This window comes from Lagenorhynchus albirostris, chromosome 19 (assembly GCF_949774975.1).
Source record: "Lagenorhynchus albirostris chromosome 19, mLagAlb1.1, whole genome shotgun sequence".
NCBI classification, from domain to species: Eukaryota; Metazoa; Chordata; class Mammalia; order Artiodactyla; family Delphinidae; genus Lagenorhynchus; species Lagenorhynchus albirostris.
The window spans coordinates 60,555,195-60,564,535 of NC_083113.1; the positions used below are offsets into that span (position 1 = coordinate 60,555,195).

At 64.2% G+C, this 9,341-nt stretch overlaps 1 protein-coding gene across 2 annotated transcripts; it reads right to left on the reverse strand.

Moving 5' to 3' along the window:
• Window positions 1-692: 692 nt before the first annotated feature.
• DBNDD1 (dysbindin domain containing 1) lies at window positions 693-8,891 on the reverse strand. 2 transcript variants are annotated; one of them, XM_060130298.1, is made up of 4 exons: window positions 8,742-8,891; window positions 2,969-3,115; window positions 2,665-2,805; window positions 693-1,940 (listed from the first exon to the last, which is right to left on the reverse strand). In XM_060130298.1, exons 1-4 carry the CDS (start codon window positions 8,770-8,772, stop codon window positions 1,783-1,785), a joined length of 477 nt encoding a protein of 158 aa, XP_059986281.1. In that variant the 5' UTR covers window positions 8,773-8,891; the 3' UTR covers window positions 693-1,782. The 2 variants fall into 2 exon arrangements, with proteins under 2 accessions (XP_059986281.1, XP_059986282.1); XM_060130299.1 differs by lacking the exon at window positions 8,742-8,891 and adding an exon at window positions 8,351-8,486.
• Window positions 8,892-9,341: the final 450 nt, after the last annotated feature.

The window sequence follows — 9,341 nt, forward strand, 5'->3', positions numbered from 1 at the left end:
CTGTCCTGGGGCTTCTTCTGGTGGAGGTGGGGTGCTCTCCTTGACCCCAGGAAGGACTCACGTTGTCCTGAGCCTGGGGGTCTGTTCCTTGGGAGACTGGGTGCAGCCCCTCCCCGGGTCCAGGGCACGCCCCTGGGGACAGCGCCCCTGCCTGCGTGCCCCGTGCCTGCACCCCCTCCAGTCTCCTCAGCCCCCCCTTCACCTCGCACCCTGTCTGGGCCATCGCCCCACCTGGGCCGATGCCTGGCCAAGGATCTCGGGTTAGGGAGGCTCAGCCCCGCAGGAGGAACCGCCCGGCACGGGGCACGCGGCCTGCGTCTCATGGTGGTTAAAACGGTCAGGGTTTAGGCTTCATCCTTGGTCTTCTGCTCACAGGCGGACCCTGCCTGGCGGCTGCCTCCCCAGGAACCTGCCCCAGGCTGGGAAGAGCCTCTCGGCAGTACCTCTGCCTCTTCCAGCCTGGGCTTGTGGAGGCAGGGTCTTCGCTTCTTTAATGCCTCGAGAGCCAGGGCGCTTGGCCCTGAGATGTGACCCAAATAAGAGCCCAGGGCATGTCACAGTGGAACCCCCAGTGGCTTTAGCTGGGGGAGGGCCAGAGCGTGGAGCTCCTGGAGGCCCCTGGAGCAGCCACCCCCGGCCCGCACGCCTGAGCTCCTACGTCAGCTGGAAAGGAAGAGACTGGTCGGCGAGACTTAGGACAGGGTGCCGTTTTAATCCTGCTGTTTGGAAATGAGATCTGCAGAAGCCATAGCGAGAAGGATGGGAACTCGGCCCGGGGGAAGACTGGGGGGCGGGGGGCCACGGCTGCCCTCACGGGATCCCTTTTAAGTGAAATTCTTGGTTGTGTCTGGAAGACACCTCCCTGTTGCTGCCCCTCACGTGCCCCTGCTGGCGCATAGGCGACCCTTTTCCTGGCGGGACGCGCTGTAGCCACGCCCCGTGGGCCCAGCATGTGCCCAGGCCTGTTTTCCTTCCCCAGAAATGTTTCAGTGGAGAAGGGGTCAGGGCAGGTGGCCTTGGGGACTAAAAGCAAGCTTACACGTTTATTTTAAAACTGTTCTTGGACTCGCTGTCTGACTGGAAGCCGGTTGCGTCCCTTAGTATGTAAGCAGCGTCCGGAGCAGCCGAGTCTGGCACCCCGGAATTGGGGGCCAGGCGCTGTGCCCAGGTGCCTTCACGTCCCCACGCCCCTCGGGCTGCTGCACGCGTGTGCGTGCGTGTGTCTGGTGGGCCGCGGGGACTGTCATTGCAAGGACCGGGGGAGGGCGAACCTCGCCTGCCCCTGCCCTGCCCGGCGGTCTGAGGCAGTCGTGACATATTTGGTGTTCCGAGCTCAGGAGGTGGGTCTGGCTCTCAGGCAGGGCTCACGACAAGCAGGGTGTTAGGGTCTGGGGGCTCTGGTGCTGACACTTCCTGGGCGGCAGGAGGGGCGCAGGGTTGGAATCAAGGCGGTTAGGGCAGCAGGGTGTCCCGCGGGCTGGAGCTTGGCACTGCCGTTCAAGACTGGAGCCCCGAGACCCCCGGGGGGTTGCAGAGCGCCTCTCACGGGCAGATCCCTGCTCACCGCACCCCTAGCCGGGAGTCTGGTGACAGAGAAGAATACCATTCCTACAGACAGAAGTCTCGTCTCATCCCTGGGCCTGGTCCCTGATCCAGCGACCAGGAAGAGCTGGACGTAAGGCCACTGGGCTGTGCTTATGCAGAGGCGCCACGTGGGGCGGGCAGCGTCCACGGGGCCACGGCCGCCCGGACCTGCCCCGCCTCGGCCCCGGGCCAGCCGGCCTAGTCCTCCTTGGGCCTCTCCACGGTGAGAAACGTGTCCACAACGGCAGGCTGCCGCTCGGGGTCACCAAAGGGCTGCTTCTCACGGTTCTGCTCGGCCCTGGTGCGTGTCCAGGAGGGGGAGCGCAGACAGCCGGCCCTGGGCAGCGGGTGTAGGCCTGGTGGGAACACAGGCTGGGGTCAGCGTGGCTTGGGGTCCCAGGTCACTCCTTCAGCTACTGGGCTGGGCCCGTGTGTGCCTCCAGCACGGCGTCGGACCACACGTTGGGGTCCCCTGGGCACCGGCAATGTGTACACGTGGGTCTGGGTGCGGCCCGGCCAGGGGCTTTCCTGTTGTCCCCAGGCGGGTCCCCGGGCGGCTGAGGCGCCTGCCCTTGGGGGTGAGCCTGGCCCGGAGCAGGTGCCATTCCCCCCCCCCACCCCCACCCCGCCTGCATGGGCAGTGAGCCGGGAGGGGGGAGGGTCCCTGGGCCCCCATACCCCTGGCAGCTCCCGTGCCGTTTCTGCGGCCTGCGGGCTCCAGCCGCTTCCCGGGAACTGAGCTGAGGAGGGGCTAGGACTGGTGAACACCACCCCCTTCGTGCTCTGCCTACTTGGGATTAAACCCAAGTAGTGAATTCTGCTTTCAGTGGGACTGTGGCTGTGGCCTTACGTTCGCATTTGAAAAGTGAAATTAAGGAGGGGTAGAGAAATCCCTGAGAGCTGGCAGATAGGTGTGTGAAGTGCAGAAATGGTGAGTGAAATGGTGCCGTGTCGACAAACACTTAAACACGCGTCAGAAAGGAAATCATTTTCCAAAATGGGTCTCCAGGGAGCGGTGCTGGGTGGCCTGAGGCCCCAGGACCTCCCGCAACCCCCTCCAGACCCCGGCAGCAGCCCCACCTGCGGGCGAGTCGCTGGCCAGGTTCTCGTCATCCGAGTCGGCGAAGACCTCGGCCAGCTCCTGGTCGGACATGTCAGTCAGCTCGGTGAGGTCCAGGAGGTCGAAGTGTACCTCCAGGGACGAGACGCTGCTCAGGGGCTCTGGGGGCAGAGGGGTGTGTCAGCGGGGCCAGGTGAAGGCCAGTGCGGTGGGAACGAGGTGGGGCTGACCCATCCCCGGCACCTGCTCCCTGGGGCGCACCCGAGGCCCAGGGACCCGCCCCTGGTCCCAGGGAGCACGCTGGGACAGGTGGGCTGTACTTACGCCGCCTCTCCGTGACCTGCAAGAGACCCGGTGCCGGTACTGGGACGCCCACCTCCTCCTCGGCCACAGGTGAGTGGTTGCTGGTCCCCGTCCCAGGAACGGGGGTGCCCAGGGCAGCCCTTGGCACCTCGACCTCCTTAACTACCCCTGCAACAGAGAGAGCGTTACCCGGGAGGGGACTGCGGTCTCCCACCGCCACCCCCAGGACGCAGGCTGGGAGGACTTGAGAACCTGGCCCATCGAGCCCTCCCTTGAGGCTGTGGGCAGTGATCGCAGTGGCCAGGGGTGACCTTGGGTGAGGAAGCCAGACAAGGGGCAGAGGGCTTCTCTGAGGATGCTGCCCTTCCCTGTAACCCTGATTTCCAGACCCTTTGCCCTGATTACTTGAGCAGGGATGACCACGGGTCTTGCGGGGACACTTGCTGGTCCTGTCCGAGACCCCAAGACACCAATACTGTCACCTGTCTCCACTTTCTGGTCCAGCCTACGGGCGGGTGGGCGGTTCTGCATTTGCTTGCCCTTTGGCGCCCTTTAATCCAGAATGGCCCCGGCTCACGTGTCTGTCCCGTGTTGTGTTTGAATCCACATAACACGTTCTCAGATGAAACGAGGACAGTGGCCACAGCAACCCCTCCCCACCGACCACACCTCCGGACTGGGAATGTTACTCCAGGGTGTTTCCTATGCAATTCTTGTTTTTATGTAATGGCTCATTTCATGTAACTTTTTGTCGGGTGAGAGGCGAGGCCCCTTGGGGATCTGCTTGGTGGAGACTGTGCCACCCAGGGGCGGGCCCTCCACCCCACGGAGTGCTTGCTGTCACCAGGGCAGACTGCTCCATCCACACCTCCTACCAGCTCCTCCCGAGTGTTCCAGGGCCCTCTGCCCCACACAGCCAGGGGTCCCAGTCATCTGGCCGGCACATGCCCTGAGGCAACGGGACCCCTGGCTCCCTGGCGTCCCCACTGCTGCTCTCTCCTGAGCGCCCCCCCCCCCGCGACAGAGACCCCACCTGCCCCCAGCTGACCCCCAGCTGAACCGGTGCTCACTAAAGAGTGAGGGATGCCCTCCCGCTCCCTCATCAGTGTGGCCGCCCATCCCAGGGGTCCAGCGCCGAAGCCACAGGAGCAGCTGCCAACGGGGGGCCCAGCAGGGGGGCCCAGTGCCGACAGCTGCCAGTGAGGGCTGGGCCTGTGTGGCCAGCAGCCTGGCGGGCCGCGTGGGTCTGGAGGGTCCCTGGCTGGGTGGGATTTGCAGCTGCAGAGCTGGCTGGGTCGCCCCTGGCTTCTAGGAGGGAACCGCTCCCTGGGAGGCGTGGCTGAGGGGAGGTGGGCCTGCCAACTGGCGGGGCCAGCCTGGCTCTGCCCTGTGCTGTGTCATCACTCAGGGCCCAGGGCTGGCCCGCTGGACTGGGGCTGGGGATCTGGTTTCCACCTTGCTGCCGCATTTGGAACGTGGTGTCTGAGCATCCTTGGAGGGTAGGGTTACACCCCCTGGTGTCCCGGCCCGCCCAGCCCAGCAAGGACACCTTCCCGACCAGAGGGCACCGGAGCTGGGGGTGGGCGGGGAACCTCTCCCGAACATCAGAACCCCTGCTGAGGGTCGAAGGCCCAGGAAGCCCTTGGGGACCTTTGCTCTCTGCAGGAGTGTTCTGCTTCCTCAAGGCGGGGCGGCACAGCGGCCCGGGTCCCCCTCCCCAAGGGCGCACGCGTGCCTGGAGTGTCCTGCTCTGCTTCCACACGTGTCCCATCGTGGTGGGTGCCTGGCTGGCTGGGGGCTGCAGCTAGGTGCTGCCATTTCTCTGGAGCCTCCCAGTGGGGCAGGTGGCTCTGGGTTAATAACAAGAATGACAGTGGCTCATGGTTTTCTGTGCCAGGCAGAGTGCCAGCAATATGTTTTCCAGCTGGTGTCACAACCAGCCACGAGGAAGGGACAGTGAGTCTTGGCCAGTAACACCGAGGGGTTCAGCTTGTCGAGCGGGAGCTCTCGGCCACCACCTGCCGGCCAGCAGAGGGAGGGGAGACCCTGACCTTGCGCCCACAGGGAAGCTAGGCCCTGACCGGGTGGAAGGGGACTTAGCATAAAAGGTGGGGCAGAGGCGGGAGTCTCTGCTCATAATGGCCCGCTCTCACCTTATCTAGAAAAGAAAGCGCTATTCACCTGTGCATCCGGCAGATTCCTGAGCCGGACTCGGATGGACAAAATAGGGGATTCCTGCCCTCTTCTGGTGGGGCAGGGCTGGGGAGCCCTGGGGGCTGTGGTCCCGCTTTGGGGACAGGTCTGAAGGAGGGTGGGAGCTGGGTGATAGCTGGGGAGACAGCACCATCAAAGGCCCTGAGGGGTGCGTGGCTGCCTCTGAGGCATGGCCGGGGTGGGTGAGGGCAGGGGGACACCGGTGGGGAGACACCTCTGGCTGCTCTCTGAGCTGGGAGGGTTCCGAGCTGAGTGGGACAGCCTCTACCTGCATGTTTGTGGGATGGGATGCAGTCCAGGTGGGAAGGAGGCAGTCCACAGGTGCTGAGATGGGGGCAGGGCAAGGAAGCAGGACCTCCTTCCCCATCCGGCCTTGGGTCAGGGGGCTGGGTATGCAGATATGCCTCATTATAGATCCTAGGATCCAGGGGTCCCAGACAGCCCAGGACAGACCTCCAGCCCCTACAGGCACAGTGGCCTTTTGTACTCATTGTAAGAAGCACATTTTATCAAATTTCAGCATCCCTGAAACAGCAAACCATCTAGTCGATGGTGTCACAGAGCCAATGCAAAATGGTAACGGTGAACTTTTAAAGTCACCTTATGTCTACTTTCTTATTCTTTTCGTCTCCCTTTGGCAGTGGTCTGGTCTTTATTTTGTAAATCCTGGTGTCCTGGCCTGTGTCAAAGCTGTGTGGGAGAGGAAGAAAAAGCAGAAGATGCAACTTTTGGCATCAAGGACACTGATCTTTTGGCTGGAAGGATGTGAAGGGAGCAGGACCTTTGCTTGGTCCTTGTGCCCAGTAGGTGCACCATAAATGCTGGTTGAATGAACGAGCCCGAGACCCCACCCCAGAGTCACTAAGCGGCTGTGCTAGGAATCACCTGGGTCTGTCTGATACCCTCTCGATAAGCCCTTGTAGGAAGAAGGGAGAAGTTCTTCACGAGTGAGACCCCCTGCTCTTCCTGGGGTGTGAAGCAGAGGAGTGACCGATCACACAGGCAGGCACAAGGGCAGGGGTCCTTGGCAGCCGGGCCAAGCCGTAGGCTGGGTGGGTTCAGCAGACCCCAGGGTTGCCCAGGCCAGGGCAAAGGTGAGCGGTGTTTCTGACGCCCCAGGGTCAGCAGTGGGCTAGCAGCCTGGCAGAGCCCCCAGTGAGGGAGTGAAGCCCCTGGCCCCTGCAGGGGGCCTGCTGCGCTGCCCTGCCCTGCGGAAGCAGCACCCGCGTGGGGAGACTGGAACTGGGGGCCCAAGGCCTGGTATGAACGCATATGATAGTGTTACCCTGTGCTACGCTGCTGACCTATTTTCCAGCACATTCGTGCCAAGAACTTGGCCCAAATCTCAAGTTCCCTGCTGTGTGCCCAGGGTTTTGCCCCAAGCATGGAGGAGGTGCTCTGCACACACCCAACGCGAATGAGTGAAATAATGAAGTGAATGAATGAATAGCATAAAAACCAGCATGGCTGCAGGGAGGGAGGGATGGGCATCGTCCCCCGTTTCCCCAGCCCCTGTCCCTGGAGTCAGTGCTCCTCCTTGGAGCATTTTGAGGATGCCGGGTGGGCCCCATCTAGGCTCAGCCCCCGCAGGGCAGGGCCCAGGCCTCTCTCTCCCAGTCGGACAGACTTGGAGGTAGGTGGGCTAGAGACTTGGTCTCCCAAAGGCATCTTCGAGAAGTGCACCCCGTCCTCTCCCCTCCATGTCTGTGCACTTTGATATTAAGAAATTACTGTTAATTCGTTTAGGTGCAAAAATGCTGTTTTAATTATAAAAACCTTATCTTTTAGAGGTAATTTCAGAGATACTTAAGGATGAAACAATATGTCTAGATTGGCTACAAATTACTACTGAAGGAAGGTGGGTGCAGGCGGTGAGGGGCGGGGGGGGGGGGACTTTACCATACTGTTGTCTCTACTTGTGTGTGTGCCCCTCTCTCCAGAGTAAGTTCCAAAAAGTCAGCGAACTCAGAAAATGACAGTCACAGCTACCCACGCGTGACGCCCCCATGTGGGCAGGACGTGGCTACGGGGTAAGAAGCGTGTGAAGCCCACCTCCCGCTGCTGTGGCCCAGCCCCACCACGGTGCCCGCGCAGAGGAGGTTCCTGGAGCACTGAATGAGTTAGGTCTCTGGGGCTCCAGTAAGTGACGTTCAGAAACTGAAGGGTCGTTAAGCTCCCCTCCCTCAGGCCTGCCCTCTGCTCCCTCTCTCTGCAGGCAAGGCGGGGCCTCCACTGAGAGAAGGGGACACGGAGCTCAGAGGGGCCTGGCTGCTTTGCCGGCATCCCCAGCCCTTGCTCTCCAAACCTGCCCCATGAAATCCTCGCAAAGGCGCTACCCGGAAGCCCCGGGGTCCTCGTACTGCCAATGGGAAGAAAAAGCTGAATCCCTCCCACAAACAACAAAACAAAGAAAACCCACACCCACTAGCCCCTGAGTGTCTCTGGTGGTGCTCGGAGGGAGCGTGACATGGGCCCCTAGGCAGCCGTCTGGAATGCACCTACCCAACTCAGCCTGCAGACAGAGCAGTAGGTGGACCCATTTTGGTCTCTGGAGCAGGCCACTGGTGTGGCTAGGGGACCCCCAGGGGACCCCTATGTGGTCTCTGGAGCAGGCCACTGGTGTGACTAGGGGACCCCCAGCGGACCCCTATGTGGCCAGGGAGTGGCTCCCTGGTATGGGACCTCCAGGGAACCCCGGGTGCATCTGGGGCCTGGCCGGGTGGGTGGAGGAGACCGGCAGTTTGCATCCAAGTTCCGAGGCCGATGGCACAGGAAACCCCTCCTGAAAGGTTCCTGGGAGGTTCCTAGGAACCTGTCCTAGGAAAGGTTTCCCTCCCACCAGGCCAGGGCCAGAGTAGGGCCAGACTCCTAGGGGAGAGGCCCCCGGTACATCTCTACCGTCCCGACAAATGGCAGGGGCCGTGAGGAGGGGTCACTCCGTGCACACCAGCCCTCCCAGATGTGTAAGCTCCTGGGCCTCGCCGCGGCAGCCAGCAACCCCTGCCGGCGTGGGAGCCCCCGCAGGCGGAGCCAGGTGAACCCCCCCCCCGGCTCTGAGCCCCTATCTCAGCCTGGTGCCCCGAGGATCCCGGCCGCGGCCTCCCCGCCCTACCCCCAGGGAGGCTCGGCTGGGCCGAACAAAGCAGACGCGCCGCTAGGAGGGCAGCATCCCCCCCACGCCTCGCTGACCTGGATCCCGACTCTGGCCCTGGCACGCCCCATCTTCCAGATCCCCGGCTCCGCTGGGAGGGGGCTCAGGACCAAGCTCTGGGCCAACCACTCAGGAGCGCGCCAGACACCGCTGCCCGGGTCGGGAGCGCGGAGGACGAGGGGGCGGGGACGCGGTCCGTGCGCCCCCCGCCCAGCGCTGGGGCCGTTCCGGGCGGTGCCCCCGCTCGTCTTCCCGGGCGCGGCGCACTAGGCTCCCCCCGCTTCGGCCCGGCGCAGGGGGACTCGGAGGTGCCGGTGGGTCTTCACGGCCCCGGGGCGTGGCCGATGTGTGGGCCCAGGGGGAAGGGGCTGCGGGCCGCTGCGGGGAAGGCGCAGCTCGTGGGCTCCCGGGGGCTGGGGCCGCACTCACCTCCCGGGCTGGCGCCCTCCGGGGGCTCCATGCGGCCGGCAGGGCCTGGGAGGGGCGCACGCGGCGGCGTCGTCACCCGGCCCGGGCGCCCCTGCAGCTGCGGCGGCGACTCGGCCCCGGCTCCCGGCGCAGCGCATTGGGGCAGCAGCCGGGGGGCCGCGGCGGCGGGGAGGAGCCCGCGGGGCGGGGCGCGCAGCTGCTCCGGGGCCCTGTTACCCCACCCCCCCACCCCGTTCTCCTTCCCTGGCCCCGCAGCACAGGTGCGGCCCCGCCCCGCCCCGCGCGCGCCCCCTGCCGGCCCCTGCCCCTGAGGACCCCTCCCACGCAGAGGCTACCCCCTCCTGCAGAGCCACCCCGACCTGGCCGCGTCCCCCAACGCTGGCCCGGCCTCTGCGGCCCCTGCGCGCGCCCTCACTCAGCAGCCGCGCCTACTTCCGTCCGTTCACCCCCGCAAATTTGTGGGGCGCCAACTACGTGCCGGCGCTCTGCGGGGTATGGAGGGGCGGGCCTAACACCCTAGGGCCCTTAAGCCAAGAATTGCAGATTGTGATAAATGCTATGGAGAGACGGGGCGAGGGGGCGGGGTGGGGGGCGGCGAGA

What these genes read in the sequence shown, in the direction of transcription:
- DBNDD1 (XM_060130298.1), bottom strand. Translation starts at nt 8,772, where the DNA reads ATGGAGCCCCCGGAGGGCGCCAGCCCGGGAG. An exon ending in GGAGGGCGCCAGCCCGGGAG is followed by an intron (nt 3,116 to 8,741) that starts GTGAGTGCGGCC and finishes TCTCTGTTGCAG; the next exon opens with GGGTAGTTAAGGAGGTCGAG. An exon ending in GCAGGTCACGGAGAGGCGGC is followed by an intron (nt 2,806 to 2,968) that starts GTAAGTACAGCC and finishes CTCTGCCCCCAG; the next exon opens with AGCCCCTGAGCAGCGTCTCG.